The sequence below is a fragment of the Nannobrachium achirus genome (assembly GCF_963921795.1).
Source record: "Nannobrachium achirus genome assembly, chromosome: 3".
Classification (NCBI taxonomy): domain Eukaryota; kingdom Metazoa; phylum Chordata; class Actinopteri; order Myctophiformes; family Myctophidae; genus Nannobrachium; species Nannobrachium achirus.
Genome location: NC_137812.1, coordinates 58,286,671 through 58,303,691, shown reverse-complemented (window position 1 = coordinate 58,303,691; position 17,021 = coordinate 58,286,671). Strand labels below are relative to the sequence as shown.

The 17,021-nt window shown below is 44.2% G+C and overlaps 1 protein-coding gene across 1 annotated transcript in view; it reads left to right on the top strand.

Annotated features, from left to right (window-relative positions):
• Positions 1 to 6,171, top strand: part of LOC308282494 (endonuclease V-like) — a 31,721-nt gene extending 25,550 nt beyond the window's left edge. The window contains exons 8-9 of the mRNA XM_080722860.1: positions 3,305 to 3,380; positions 4,619 to 6,171. Coding sequence (XP_080578986.1) covers positions 3,305 to 3,361 — 57 coding nt within the window. The 3' untranslated portion in view covers positions 3,362 to 3,380; positions 4,619 to 6,171. The remainder of the gene's footprint in view (positions 1 to 3,304; positions 3,381 to 4,618) is intronic.
• Positions 6,172 to 17,021: the final 10,850 nt, after the last annotated feature.

Genomic DNA, 17,021 nt, shown 5'->3' with positions numbered 1-17,021 from the left:
TGTGTGTGTGTGTGTGTGTGTGTGTGTGTGTGTGTTTGTGTGTGTGTTTGTGTGCGCGCGGTATATGAGTGACTGTACAGTGTTTGTGTGTGTGCATCAAGGGACATTTGGGGTGATATGCAAATGAGTGTTCTCACACCTGCTGTTCTGCTCTCTTCTGTTCTGTTTTTGGCAAGACACAGACCCTTGTCTCCAACTTTTTTCTGGCTCTGCCTCTCCACAGAGTTATGGGATATTTTTACTCACTGGCTGAGGGAGGAAGGATCTGTGTGGCTGTACCGCGCTGTGATCATCACCGGGGTTTTGATATCAGAGGACAATGCAATGTTGAACTTCGTGTGCTATCCATCAGATTACGCGTTGTACATTTGGACAAAAAAATAGTTCAGTTAACAAAACATCTACAGATGCACAAACTTTGACACATCATCATCAGTGTTGTTTCCTGGAGTCACTGGGTGTTTCGGTTCTTGCAACAGATACCCTCCTCCAGTTGACCCGACCGAAGCTGATCAGACCACGGCTTGTGTCCAAGTGACATGCTACTGCCCCTGCTGTCTCTTGGGGGCTTAGGGTGGCAGGTGAGCTGTTGGTAGCGGGTATTAGCGACACTATAGGAGGCTCTGGGCACTGTGGGTTGCCTCCGGGCCCGGCTCCTCCTTCGTCAGACCAGAAGTGACTTCTGTGCATTGTGCCGTCGTTGCCGCTGGGCTGCAAACATCTCATTCTGCCTTGATGGATTTTTAAACGGTTTACTGCAGTATATGGCCAAGATCCCTGATGTCATCAATATTAAGCCCATATCTGGGAATGCCCATATATGGACATATTGTGTCAGGCTCATGATGATAACCATTGTGGTTGTCGCGATGCGAGTCACACTTTCAAATTAATTCTGTCTTTGTCCCTTTTATACCCATACTGTATATGGAGATCCCCGATGTCATCAATATTAAATATTATGCCATAAACGTACTACACGTCTTTGATCTGTAGTGCCATACAGATCAAAGACGCAATAAACGTCTTTTTAATTAACTCAATTAGCGCCGATACTCGTGAAAAACACTCGAGTAGCACATGCTGCCGATCCCGAGTATACTCGTGAAAAGTACTCTATTACTGTAACGGCGGTACTCTATTACCTGTTGGTTTCCGGAAGGTCCTGACACGATCGCCCTCGCCGATTCATCATCATCACGGATCCACGAGCACAAAATAGTAATCCCATAACATTGAGGCAGACGGGGAATCTCATCTTTAATGTCCATTATCTCAAAACAACACTTTTAAAGGGAGGATGGCAGTAGATTCTCGCTTATATAACACATGTTGAAAAGCACCGATCCGCCATTACACAACCACATGTTGACGATGACCGCTTCCTGTGAATGACGCGATGACGTCAAACCGGAAGTGTTTACGCTATGGACTTCTGGCCTTCAAAATAAGACAACGGTCGTGGATGCAGCCTGCGGGAGGCACGCTGGACATTTTAATCGTTAATTTCAGGAGCACTAAATGAGTTAATCAAAAGTTTTATATTTCATAATCTAATTTTGATTCCCAAACACTGCTCCAAATCCATACCGTTTGGCTCCGCGACTGGACCGATTTGACTGTAGCACCGTTTATACAGTCCGAGGGGCAACACAGTCCGGACATTGGTTCCGGGCACATTTCTCACATTGGTTTCTCTGTTAACTAAAAACGTTCATTTATACACTTTCCTGTGCTCCCCAGACGAAGGTAAGGTACTCATTCGAACGAGCGCGCGCTTCTAATGGTGCCATCCATTCGGCTGATCGAGCCCTTGATCGAGATCGAAGGCTCGGAATGTGTTATAGGATGTTAGCAAAAAAGGCCTGGTCATAATGTGGCCCCAGTCCAAAAAAATAAAAAGGTGCCTTGTGTATTCTAAATGACGATCAGATAGTAGGAGAGCACTAGCCTGGCGTTGCTCATACTAATTCCTCACTGCATGTTGGATATTAGTCTGGACCTGGGAGCAGAATTTTCATTTCCAAGGGGTGGTTTAAAAAAATGTCAAGGTGACTTGCTCTCAATTGCTCCCTCTGAACTTCAAAGGGGTTGTGAGCTGTGGTAATTGATTGAGCCATACAAGTGTCAATAGCTCGTTAGTTCAATGAAAGCATCAAAGACTAGGGACTGTTTGAAGTCTGTAATAGAGTGGAGGGGGGAATTATGTTTGAATACACACAGACTCGCCTGATTGGCTGAATGGTTTTGAACCAGGCCACCACCCACCACGTGCCCCAAGCCTACAGCACTGATTGGCTCGCCCTTTCTGAGGGCTGGTGGAAAAAGATTATTAAATGTGAAGGGCCAGACTACACAACACCACCACTACCGCCAGGGGGTGGTGTTGTGCAGTCTGGTTTATTAACCAGGCTAGGAGAGCACCACTTGGTGGTTTCCAAATGCCATTGCACTCTAAAACACACACAATCCTAATGACAGCATAAACATATCATAATGATCAAGACATCTTACACATGTTCTATTGAAGCCCAAATCTAATGATAGGATATATATATATATATAAGAGGGGTAGTGTGGCTTTCGATAGAAGCATAGATTTATATATGTAATTTAAGTACAAAATATGATTTTGGCCCCCATAAAAAGGTGAAATTAAACAAAATGGCTGGCACCAGTTTTGTAGATTTTTATTAAAGGGTGGCATTCAGTGGGTCAGTCTCTGTTGTTTCAGCGCGACCTCACTTCTCGCCCTTAGGGCATCGTACTGGTATTGACTTAAGCTTTGTGTGAGCGTGAATGTGTGTGTGTGTGTGTGTGTGTGTGTGCGTGCGTGCAATTCCGCACATGCATTTTGTGTGTGTAATCCCTGCGCTTTACCTCTAAATACAGTGGCTCACATAGCGTTGATTGATTTGTGTGTAGAGAAACCCCCTGGGGAGTTCGCAGTAAGATGGCTGTCATCAGCATATCTGACACAGGGGCTTTGCTTAAACACACATTCCAAAGGACTTCCTCCAAAGCAATTTGATGGGTTGATGGCCGCCACCGCTGAAGATCTTGCTTGGGGTTCTCTTTTTGTTTCCTTTGTGTGCTTTTGCGCTTGTATTTATTACCATGCATCACAGCACGGGGCTTCAGTTTATGCGGGTGGGTCATGAGGGTGCAGATCCTCGAGGAAAAAGCATTCACGACAAATTGTCAAACAATGGTTTTGTGACAACTTGTTAAATACACCTCCCTCTCACTTGCTCCCTTTTCCCTCTTTCTCTCTCTTCTCCCTTTTCTCTGTTTTGCCGTGCAGGCTGACATTCGCTCCAGAGAATACCTTCGTATACACTTTCCATCTGAAGACGTGTGAGAGAATGGAAGACGTACAAGTAAGTACAGACGTACAAAAACACCATAGGAAACGGTATTGGAAACTGCATGGTGCTGTACATGTACTGTACCTCCCACTAAGCACGCCGTCTAAAAGTGGTCTAATAGTGGTATAGATTTGAACGTTTTTTAGTTGTCTAAACTTAGACTAGACGACTAATAGACTTCTAATAGTCGTCTAAATGTAGACGGTCTATATTTAGACGACTATTAGAAGTCTATTAGTCGTCTAGTCTAAGTTTAGACAACTAAAAAACTTTCAAATCTATACCACTATTAGACCACTTTTAGACGGCATGCTCAGTGGGCTGTTACAGTGAGACAATGTTCAAAAGTCAGCAAATCCACTTTGATGGTCTTTCTGATCCTAAGTAAAGCTACGCTGTCTGTGAGATCATTCTTCTCCAGTCCATCTAGTTCTTTAAATAAAAATACACAAGATATATACAGAGAAACTACTAGAAGTTGATGGACTGGCCAGTGAGAACAAAATGGTAGACCAACCAAGTTTGTCTACTTCTATATAAGCTCACAACACGTCACAGTGCAAACGTTGTGAGCTTGTAGATTGGCTATTTTCAGTCCACGAGACAATGTGCAACCAGTATAAGCCAGGCATTAGGTGAGGCAGAGGCACCTGAGGTTCAATGCAGAGAGACGGAAGCAAGGATGAAACAAAGCAGCAAAGGGCAGCAAAAAGAACAGGTTTGATCTCGCCATCTTCCTCTGAAATAACAGTCAGCACCGCCCAACTCGACATCGAGCTACCTTCCTCATTATTCATCAAAGCTGCAGACCATAAAGTATGCACGTAGACACACGCACGCACGCACACGCACGCACGCACTCATACTGTACACACACACATACTGTACACACACACATACATACAGACATTCAGCCAATCTCATTTTCACAAATAGTCTCAGTATAATCAATCTCACTGCACACAAACTTCAGAGATAGTGCCGTACACATGCAAACTGATTTGATCATTCTCCTGATGATCGCTCTCTCTCTCTTTCTCTCACTCTCTCTCTCTCTCTCTCTCTCTCTCTCTCTCTCTCTCTCCCTCTCTCTCACACACACACACACACACACACACACACACACACACACACACACACACGCACACACGGATGCACATACTGTACACACGCGTGCAGACACGTTATTGCTTTTTCATCCCCATATCCTATTGTGAAACATAATGGTATGTCTGTGTATATCCCTTCAGAATCTCTCTGACGTGCAGAATCCTGTGAACGGTCTCCTCTGCTTTGATCAACCTCTCTACAGGGACTCACGCAGAGTGGAGAGGCTTTATGCTGAGTAGGCAGGGCTGCACCACATTCCTCTAGGCCCTAACCGAACCTTTACCCTTTCCGTTTCACCCCTGAGATTTTCTGAAAGGCTTGTCCACTTTAGAATCTCCATATATGGATTATGTATGTATAACGTGGTATAAAGTTATAGCAGAACTGTAACTTGTGTCTCCACATCATGTCAACTAAATATGGTACTGGAATTTTCACTCTATAGTTCTTCTGATTGTGTACTAACATGAGCTTTAAGCAAGATATTAATTTGACCTGAGGGGGGCTTTGGAGACAGGACTCCAGCAACCAGTACAAGAAAAACTAAAATGATTTTGTACTTTGTAGTCATTCAGCAGTGTTTTTTACAAAAAGCCCCATTGTTTGATGTGACCATGATCACACTGTAAAATCATCAGTTAATGTAACTCTGACTGTGGATGATTTCATGTGAGCCTTTTCTGGAGCATTGCTCACTGACACAGGGATCGATCTTGGGCCCCATTCTGTTTTCCATCTACATGCTCCCCCTAGGCCAAACAATCAGCAAAAATAACATCTCATTTCACGGCTATGCGGACGCCACACAACTCCCCTGACACCAAATAACCATTCACAACTCGACAATCTGAAGAACTGCCTTACAGACATGAAATGCTAGATGGCACAAAACGTCCTGCAATTGAACGACACCAAATCAGAAATCTTCCTTTTTGGCCCCCCCTGATCCCATCTCACAGATCCAGAGTAATCTAGGCAACCTGTCCTGCCTTGTCAAGCCCCATTCCACGAACGTCCATGATCTTGAAGTCGTCATACGATGCCCTCATAACATCCCGTTTAGACTACTGTAATTCCCTCTACATTGGGATCAGTCAGTCAGCCCTATCCCGTCTCCAATTGGTCTAGAATGCAGCAGCCAGGCTCTTGACCGGCACCGAGAAGAGAGACCATATCACCCCTGTCCTGGCCTCCCTCCACCGGCTGCCAGTGCAGTTTAGAATCAATTTTAAGACTCTCCTCTTTGATTATAAAGCCCTTAATGGACTGGCCCCTGCCTGCATCACTGGACTTGTAAAGAACCCCCAAACCACTAGCTGGCACCTCAGGTCAACTGACTTAGGGATATATATTAGACATCCCGACGTCCAATTTGAGGCGCAGAGGTGTTGCCTCCCCCGTGCTGTGGAACAGCATTCCATTCTCTGTTAGATCTGACCCCTCCTCACAAGCGTTCGATTCCTCCTGACACGTTCTCCTTGCCTTTACCTCATTGTTTCCGTTTGATATACTGTACTATTGTTTGTATTATTGTGCTGATGAAATGTCTGTATAGCACTTTGGTACAATGAAAGTTGTTATTTAAATGTGCTCTAGAAATAAACATGATTTTGATTTTGATTTAAGACAGCAAAACCACTTGGGGCAGCAGTCAGATCTTCTTTGCTCGCCCGCCCACCCTCCCGTAAGCCAATTTTAATATAGGATAGATCACTGGTTCCCAAACAGTTCTATTTTCTTTTCATACAAAAAGGTATTTCAAAAGATTTCCCCTTTCACTAGTTTGGGTTCCGGGCAAATGTCTGATTTCTTTTTTGGGTCACAAGCTAAAACGTTTGGGAACCACTGGGATAGATGATAGGACAATCTTTTTTTTTTTTTTTATCCCACGGTTTTTGCAACCCATTTTTCCTCACCCGGTGACTACCTAACCTGTAGTCCTGTTTCCGCTCTCCCCCTGCCGCGCCAGGGGACATTGGCTAGGGGGAGGTAGTATAGAAACCAGGACTACTGCATGTTTTTGTGTGAGGGCCTATGCCCAAGGAGACACGGGGAGAACATGCAAACTCACCACAGAAAGGCCATATCGCCAACCCCACCTAGGGTGTGGGTGCTGATGACGCTGGTGGAGGAACACACCCCCAGCGCCCACAGCTTCCCCCGGCGGGAATCGAACCCAGGACCTTCTAGCTGTGAGGCGAAGTGCCCCGATAGGACAATCTTTGAGTAGATTTGTATTTTGACAAATCTGTATGGTAGAACATGTTAATACAATATAACTAGCAAAACTGCGGTGGTTGTGTTTGGTCTCCCTGCTCTTCTATTGAGAAAATGTACAGTAGATCCTGTGATCTGGTTCTAATGTATATCTCCCCACCTCATTGGTAAAAATGTCAGTACTTCCGCAAGGGACACTGGTTCAAATCCCCAGCTGGACATGATCCCTTTGTAATCTGCTCGCCTAGTAACTTGCAGTGGTTGAAAAAGTACTCAAATGTTTTACTTAAGTAAAAGTATTAATACTTCAATGTAGAAATACTCTGTTACAAGTGAAAGTCCGGAATTCAAAATGTACTTGTGTAAAAGTAAGAAGTATTGGCATCAAAATGTGCCAAAAGTAAAAGTACAACATGTATGAAAATAGCAGATCTACAAGCTCACAACACGTTGCATTGTGAGCTTGTAGATCGTCTATTTTTAAAATAGCCAAGGTATAAAATAGGGCTAAAGTGGTTTATGTTTGTCTTATAATATTAATTTATCTGCAAAGTAACTAGTAACTAAAGTTTTCAAATAAATGTAGTGGAGTAAAAGTACAATATTTGGATCCGAGTTGAGTAGAAGTTAAAAGTATTGGAGATTGGAAATACTCAAGTAGTAACTACAAATACAAGTACTTAAGAAGAGTAAATGTACTACCTGTAGTTACTTTACACCACTGGTAACTTGCTATCGATAGCTAAAGCATTATTATATTATGGCTTGTTTTTCTTTATTGATGTACAACTCAGTGTCCGACCATGATCAAGGCTGCGCACCACAATGATTCTATGCATGGGAAACGTGAGACCTCACCTTCAACCGTACACAGTGAAATCCTTATGGGTCCATATTTACAATGTCAGTTAGTTAAATCATCACTGAGGAATCTACTGTATCAGCATTTATTAGGGTTCCCCAATTAGTTTTCCCCAAGGGCCGAATCATGTCTAGGGTGCCAAGCCGAGGGCCACAACATTGCAGGGGGCGACGGTGGCGTTCCCGCTACTCCAGCGACAGTTCAGATATCGTCGTTGTCGGGTGAAAATCTTGTATGTCCAAAACCGTTCGTTTTGCATTTATCATTTTAAAAATCAAACCTCGGTTCGAATTGAAGCGGTGGACAGATAAAACTTCTATTCTGAATGTATTTGGAGAGCTGGTATGACAGTTGGTATAATAGGTTTAAAAAATAAAATAGATTAAAACACATACATTAAAATAAGAATTTGTAATTAAATAAATACATAAATAAATATAAAGTGTTTAAATAAGACAGATAAACCCTGAAGGCCAAATTATCATGTGAAGCTTGACCAATCCTCAAAGTATCCATTCATCTGACCGGGAGGGACACCGCACACATATTCTAGATGTACAGGACATATAAAGCCTATTCATTCTGAACTGAAATGACCATATATGGACATGGGACACACATTTTGCTTTTTGAAAAAGCCTATTCATTCTGGACTGATATTTTACACGTACGGGACAGGAAAAACCTGTTCATTCTGGCCTGGAGTGACCATATATGGACATAAGGTAACGGACATTCTGTTTTTGAAAAACCCTGTTCATTCTGGACTGAGATCACCATATATGGTAATTAAACGGACATTCTGTTTTTGAAAAAGCCTGTTCATTCTGGACTGAAATGACCATATATGGGCGTGATACACACAAAGCCATTCATTGGAAGCGGTTTCCACCGCTTCAAAAATGATTTAAACTAGTGAAAACAGCCGATCTACAAGCACACAACGCCTCGCACCGCGAGGCGTTGTGTGCTTGTAGATCTGCTGTTTTCACTACTTTTGTGAGACGGCCTTGAATGATGAAGCGGGGCTTTACTTTGAGAAAGAATGTACAAATTTGGAGATACGAGGTTTCCACCTGACAACGACGATATACTAGTGTTGTTGCTACTCTTATACCACCATTATTACTGGGGTTGGTGGAGGCCTGACAGTAGCCCCCCGCGGGCCGCAAATGGCCCGTGGGCCGCCTATTGGGGAACCCTGTATTATAAGCATTGGTTCTCAACATGGGGTCAGTAAACCCCATGGTTGTCCCCAGCTAAGGGATAGTTCGGAACCAAATGGACCCTTATGGGTCTGTAACTCTGAGAGTGTGCTCTGAGACTGTACATTGGTTGCATTTGTACACATTCAGTTAAATTAATATTGAGGGTTTTACAGCGTAGTTTGGGATCCCAGAGATAATAATCAATAATAATGAAACTGGGGCCTGTGGGTCCTTGATATTAAAAAGGTTGAGAATCACTGGTCAAGAGAGAGAGAGACTCTAAGAGACGAGACGACCTGATAACTGTCTGTCGTTCGTCCCTTCTTGGCAGAAATAGGATTCCTATCCCTGTGAAGAAGAAGAAAAAAAGTCAGATGAAAGATGCATGGTGTTGCAGGGGAGGAGAAGAAGAGACCTGACAGCTGGAATCCATGAGGGAGAAGAGTGATAGAATGTACAAAAATCAATGTGTCTAACAGAGAAGAAGAACCAGATAAGACTTTTGTTAAAGTCAGAGCTTGACGGGCTAATAGTTTTCTATTTAAACGGCCATTCCTGTTTTAATGCTCATTGATGATGGGTTGATCTTCATGCAGTATAGAGTGGATGCAAGCACAGTATTCAGTAAAGCCATGACCTTCCTCCATGCTTTCCAACCTCCTCTCCATTTTGCTTTATTGATCGCTCATACACTACAAAAAAAAAAAAGAAATGTATCTAAGGACCTTGCCTATACTCAACACGTTTCATCAAATGTTGAAGACAAAAGCCAGACAGCAAATTCTCAATGTACAGCAGATCCACATTAAAATATTGATCATTGCATAATGCATACTTAATCAATTAAGTTCATGCTGTTAACTCATATAGTGCCAATCCCGAGAAGACTCGTGAAAAATACTCGAGTATCACATGGTGCCAATCCCGAGTATTCTCGTGAAAAGTAATATATTACTGTAACGGCGGATACATTACCGAGAACAATGGCCGGAGGTCCGGAGACGAAATCCGTCGCTGATTTCGCATCATCACGGCTCCACGAGCACAAAATAGTCCCATCCATAACATTGAGGTGGACGGGGGATCTCATCTTTAATGTCCATTATCTCAAAACTACACTTTAGAAGCTAGGATGGAGGCAGATGCTCGCTTATGTTACACATGTATAAAAGCTCCCGGTCCGCCATTACACAACTCCACGTGGACAACGATCGGTTCCGGCGCAGGACCCGATGACGTCAGACCGGAAGTGTTTGCGCTGTGGACTTCTGGCCTTCAAAATAAGATAACGGGGGTGATGCCAACCTGAGACTGGCATCGTGGACTTTATAATCCGTTAATTTCATGGGCACTAAATGAGTTAAACACACAAATTCTTTTTTTTTCTTTTTTTTTTGCAAATGACATACCCCTTGCCACACCTCTTCTCTCCCACCAGCACACGGCGAGTGTGTGAGTACACGTGACTTAGCAAGAGCTGTAAGGGAGATTATCAATGCATGTTCAGCTCATGCTGCGTTGTGGGAGCTTCACTTTCAAGTTCTGTCTGTCATGTGTAGCATGCAATGAGCCTTCCAGTAGCTGTGTTCGTGTGCGCATGTCTGTCTTTAGGATGATGGTAGTCTGGCTATCAGTGTCAGGATGTCAATGTGTTCTACTGTGTTTTAAAAGATAGGACCAAAACACACATTAAACGATAGTCCCTTAGTATTCCACTCCCCTGTTTATGTGTTTGCCAGGCTGTTTTGTTTTAGTGGATATGCTATGCATGAGTGGCTAGTTATGCGCATGCCCGTGCCCTAAGGTAACAAATCCCCTGTTTCATTCGGTGTTGAAGCTGAAAGCGAAGACGTGATGGCTTGATTGATCTCAGCGCAAGAATCCCCCGCAGCCTCCTCTCATCTGCCTCACTTCCCCTCTTCACACCTGTTCTCCTCTTTCATCGTCCCTTCTGAACTCTCCTTATTCCTGCTCCCGTTTGCTGCCGTCAAGGCTTCTCACAGTAAAGTATGATAAACTTGCTCGCTGCTTTGTGAGCTTCTTCGTCTCAGTACAGAATGTCTGACTGATGTGGTTACAGGCAAAATATAACCCTTAACCCCTGAATGACGTGTGTCTGAAGGTATTTTATGGATGGAATCACAAGCTGTTTTTTAATGATGGAGTTCCTCCATTGTCCCAGTGGTGAGAACAGTATATTCATTCAATTCCAACTATCAGTTGTCCACAGTTTGAGAAGATGGCCTTTGGATAAAAATAAATAAATAAAAACATTATTTTGTGGTGACAAACGCCTCGGTATACTCCCAGAGGGAGTGGAGGAAGTTGCTCAGGATAAGGAAATCTGGAAGTCTCAGTTGGAACTGTTGCCCCCGCGACCCAATTCCGGATAAGCGGTTGAAGATGGATGGATGGATGGATTTCTGGAGGCTCTCATTCACTGTATTAAGGATTTCTGAGAAATAAAACATGCCATCTGTGATGTGGTCCCCCTCTCCTCTCCTCCCCATTCCTCTCCTCTCCTCCCCATTCCTCTCCTCTCCAGTCTCCACCCCACCCCACTGCACCTGCCAGAGCCACAGTTGGGAAAGAGTAGCACAGTGTGCCTCGGGCAGCTCAGAGCATCTGGGCCTGTTCAGAGAAAGAGGCCTGGCACCGAACCCAGTGCCTGTCTTCCCTCTGACTGCACACACTGGGACTCTGGTGTGTGTGTGTGTGTGTGTGTGTGTGTGTGTGTGTGTGTGTGTGTGTGTGTGTGTGTGTGTGTGTGTGTGTGTGTGTGTGTGTGTGTGTGTGTGTGTGTGTGTGTGTGTGTGTGTGTGTGTGTGTGTGTGTGTGTGTGTGTGTGTGTGTGTGTAGGGGTTGGGTGATGAAGCGGATAGGGGAAAGTGAAGAATAAAAATAAAAAGCTGGTAGATAAGGCTGGGTGTGGATGAGAGAGAGAGAGAGAGAGAGAGAAAAAGAGATGACAGGCAGCCAGCAGGGCTCTGAAGGAGTTCCTCTCCACCCCCCACCACCCTCTATTGGCATTCTGTCTTCTGTCACCGCACCAACACAGCTACAATCTACATCTAGGGGAACAGGGGAGGGTGGGGGCTGCGTGTTTGCAGAGCAGCCCCCTAAATGGGGGTGATCTGGGATGTTAGGATAGAGGGAGGGATGATAGGGAGGGAGGTGCTGCTGAGGGAGAAAAGCCGCTCCGTGATGCGAAGCAAAACGCGCGCATGAGGAAAGACCCCCAACTCCGCCTCCTCCCTGCCCCTCTCTTGCTCTTGCTCTTGTTCACTTCATCTCTATCTCTCGCTTTATCCATCTATCCTTCTGTCTCATGCTGCAGAGAAAAGCCGCAGCCGTTTCATCACGCCTGGCTCCGTCGCAGAAACCCCCCTCTGTGTTACATTGCGTCGCCTCGCCTCGTCTCCCTCCACAAGAATGCCGCCAAGTGTGGTTGAAGTGTTGATAAATTGCTGCCACCTGCCCCATTTTTCACGATCGTCGTCTCATATTGCACGCACGCGCGCGCACACACACACACACGCACGCGCAGATAGCACTTATGCTCCTGTGCACTCCTCAGCAATAACAAGAGCCATCACTGAACCCCCAAGAATTGAGAGATGAGAGGACAGACAAGGAGGGCATGCGGGTGGCGGTGGTGTTGAAATGAAGGGATGAACAAAACAAAGCTTTTGCTAATGGAAGCTGTGTCCAGGGCTGTTGACACCTGGAGACAGAAACAACACTGCTCACTCGAAGCCAGCCAGGTGACCTGGAGTCACTGCCTCCGAGCGCAGAACATCCCTGAGGCACTTTAAGGGGGAATGGAGGAAGAAAGTTCTCTTTTAATTGCACTTGCACAGAGGGGAAAAACTGCGGCTAAAACTCCTGAAATCTCTTCCGAGTTTAATACTATAAGTCTTACTCAGCTACTCATTTTCAAGATGATTCTTTGCCAGAAGTGGTACAGAAACAGATGTGTTGAGAGTATGATGGAAGGTATAGGCAGATGGCAGTGTTTAAAAAGAACGCCCACAGCACCTTGCCATTAACCTTAAACCATTAACCTTTTGAGACATGAAAAGATACAGGAGTCAATCATCAATTCAAAACACTACAGTTGTTTAAATCGAACGATTTTCCACATACCGTACATACTTTATTTGTAGGAGCCAATGAACATGTATAGTTCTGTCCTGGCCTTGAAACAGCTACAATACTTGTCAGTGTTTTGAATCAAACCATGCACTTGTGTGCTACACTAGTCTCTCTCAGGGCTTTAACAAGCATACAACGGGTAATCAATATTATCTGCAGTAGTCTCTCTCTCTCCAGGTTCCCATCATGCTTTGACCTTTTCATCTGCCTCTTTCTTTTTCTTTGCTGGGGTGCTGAAAGAGAGGTGCCCATTGCTGTGTGCCTTTGAATGTGCTTGTGTGCATGTTTTCTGTGTTCAAGAAGGCTTGGAGTGATGTGGACTGGGGGTAGAACTGTTCTGAATTACGTTATCTTGTGTTGAAGTCCTGAGTTTTCCCTCTATTAACTCATTCGTAGTTTACGGCCGTAAAGCCCGTTAATTTCTCTATGTCTTTCACTGCCGGCTTCTTCTCCTACCTGTTAACGTGGGCGCTCGTCCAGTTCCCATCGTGCGTGATCGGATGCTATGCATCGTGTGTTCGCGTATTCCATCAGCTTCTCAAATCCGTTGAAACTTTTTCAATTGATCAATAAGTTCTCCATCTGTAAGCCGCGGAGTGCAGACAGAAAGTTAACGGGCCAAAATAGAGGACGGACTTCCGCTTCCGGTTCAGGGACTCCAATGTTAAAGTTGTCCGCTCAATAATGTGTCTGTGTAGAAACCGATCACGGAGCATTAGTTCCGGCCTATTTTAGTTGCGCTTCGATAAAAAAATGTTTTTAATTAATTTTTATTACATTTACGGGCTCTACGGGCATGGCAGAGAAGGGGTACAAAGGGGTATTTTGATGGCAGAGTTTGTTAATGGTGGCGAGTGATGATTCAGTTGAATTACTTCTCTGTAGGCAAGCAGCGAGCTCGGAGAACACGATGAGCAGTATAACATGGCAAGTTCTTCTGATGTTTATTAAACACGCCGTAGAGAATATTTAGTGCAGGACACGTTATGTGATCAGAAGATGTGGGAGTCAGAATAGATAAAGGAACAGAGTATGATATGAATAAGCAAACAATAAAACATGATGTTCCACAATATAGACGAGCTGTGCTTCAACAGTTGCATCCTGTATACCGTGTTTGTCCCGATCAAGCAGTGACCATATGGCATCACAAAAATATATAGATATAAAGTTAAAGGGGAGTTTCGGTCAAAAACGACTTTCCTACCTTTGAAATGATGATCCAGGAAGTCTCTGGGCTGATCCAGGTGTTGTTTTACCCAAAGCAGCATTTTGTTCATTTTTCGATTTTCTCCCCTGCACCCCACGGCTCCAAAACGGCACCTTTTGGGTCTACCCGTAATCCGGTTATTATTCTCGCTCAAAATTCACTTTTCTCACTCGGTCTCAGTCCCTCATACTGTAGTTAGCATATCCGAGCTACATCAGCTCCTGGTCGCCGCCATGTTTGTTTACAACAAGCTCAACTCTGAACTCTGAGCCCAGAAGAGAAACACTGGGAAATCCCGTTCCCGTTGGGAAACGCGCGTTCACGAGCTGCTGCTGCTCTCACAGCTCCACCTCCCTCCCCCCAGGCCCCCACAGCCTGTTACCTGTTGAGGCAGACAAGAGGCTACACCATACATCACTCTGCAGACTTTGTCGACATAGTTACATCTTTTTTCTTTGGCTAAGAGCATTTTTGTGTTTTATTGTTCGCGCGTCGGGGAGTCACGTGATACAAAACGGGATTTCCCAGTGTTCTCTCCTGGGCTCAGAGTTCAGAGTTGAGCTTGTTGTAAACAAACATGGCGGCGACCAGGAGCTGATGTAGCTCGGATATGCTAACTACAGTATGAGGGACTGAGACCGAGCGAGAAAAGTGAATTTTGAGCGAGAATAATAACCGGATTACGGGTAGACCCAAAAGGTGCCGTTTTGGAGCCGTGGGGTGCAGGGGAGAAAATCGAAAAATGAACAAAATGCTGCTTTGGGTAAAACAACACCTGGATCAGCCCAGAGACTTCCTGGATCATCATTTCAAAGGTAGGAAAGTCGTTTTTGACCGAAACTCCCCTTTAATGGGATACAGGTCCAGCATCAAATATATTCTAAAAAGAACTAAAGGAGATCTACGACGGCATTATATTCCGCCAGAATTAAACAGATTTTATCATGAAACCATCAAAATGTGAGATTACTAACTGTGGTATAATTGTTGTGCTACATTATTTTTAATAAATAAAATAATATATTAAAACATTCATATTTATTTTCCTCTGTGTATTTTCCATCTTTATTTTAGGAGTGTAAAGCACTGTTCTCTGCATTTCTTTGTATGACATGTGCTATAAATAAAGACTATTACTGTTAATTAAGATTTAATACAATTGTTTAATTTGGTGAGCTGAGATCCAACTAGTACTACATTATTTTGTTATAGGAACTCACACAGACCCGTGTGCATGCTGTGTTTATCCTTTCTAGTCACTCTAAAACTGACCAAGTAGTTTTTCCCCCATCTCTGCCAAAGGCAGAAGCCTCTCATTGGGTCGTGTAGCCAACACAGCGTTTGACTGATAAATGACCGGGGCCGACACAGGCTGACACTTGAATTATAGTGTCATGACAGGTGAGCTGTCACAAAGGCCAGACAAATAGCCCTGTATATCTCTGATCCTAACACAAACACAAACACACCAGCTATAGCATAAACAAACAAACCTCTCTCTCTCTCACACACACACACACACACACACACACACACACACACACACACACACACACACACACACACACATTCATACTTACAGTAGACTCACACAAAGCATTTACCAAGCTTGTCCTGCCTTCTACTCCACTCTGAGCTCAAGACCCTCGCATACACTCACTGTAAACTAGAAAATCAATGGGGCCCTTTCCCCCCCTCTCAAGCTTCTAAAGGCAAATCAATGGAGGCCGATCTATCGTAATGAGAACGTGTCAGCCTTGGACAAGGCAGAGGAGATGCAGCAAAGATGGGTTATTAGATTTGTTTTTCTGCTAGGCGAAGGGGAGTTCAGCAGTCAGACCACGGCTTTTGTTTCCATTGAGTGGCTGTTGTGTAAGGTCCTCTGGTAAGTCCATCAGTGCAGTGTGTCTCAGCTAATATGCTGCTGTCCTGTGCTTTCAGGACACTTCGGTCAGCACAGCAGCAATGCCAATCTTATGGAGAGAGAGTGCTTTAGTACTGCTCAATAGCCTCTTTCCCCCAGTGACTAAATGACTAGCAGTTACATAGATGAATAAGATCCCTGTCTTCCTTTTGAAAGGTTTTTTTTTGTGTGTCACTTTATTTCAGATAGTTCAGTGTCGAGAGACAGGAAACGAATGGCAGAGATAACAGAGAGACAAGATGCGAGACAAGACGGGTTGGATTTGAACCCGGGTTCTCGCGCTCACAAGGAGCATACAGTACTAACTGGCTGAACCACCAGGCACTCTCTCTGTCTCAAAAACATAATATTACCCTGGATTCTGCATTTGGCAGTAGATCTATTGTCTGTGATCATAAATGATTAATTCATTGCAGTACAAGTCATTTGCATTGCTAGAGGTTTCTGCTTTCAGTGTTGTGAACTACATTTTGTCACAGGGATTAAGTCACTGTGGATTTTACAAATTGGCCATGTGCGTGCATGTGGGTGTGCACGTGGGTGTGCACACACACATGACTACTCACTCGCCTTCTCACTCACTTGCGTGCGTGCGCACACAAACACACACGCACATACACACCTACACGCGCACACACGTGTTATTCCCCCATACCGATAAAACTTAATTCTGTCATCTCCTATTGTGGTCTATCAGACCAGGCCTTTTTGAAGTTCTTGTATGTAGTATGTTGTCTAGAATGTAATCAGTTCTTTGCCTAATCTTGGTGTCAGGGTTTAATCCCATTAATGCCAATGGTGGCTAACAGTTTGATAGGTTTAATTTGATCAAGTTCATGTACAATTGTGCATATTGTATGTAAGTCACGGGAGAGTGTCAGATAGTCATCTGCCCTTGGCACTTTTTGGTCTCATTACAATGAACTAGCCAAGGCATCACTCACTCAGGTAAATTCTCTGTCTATCT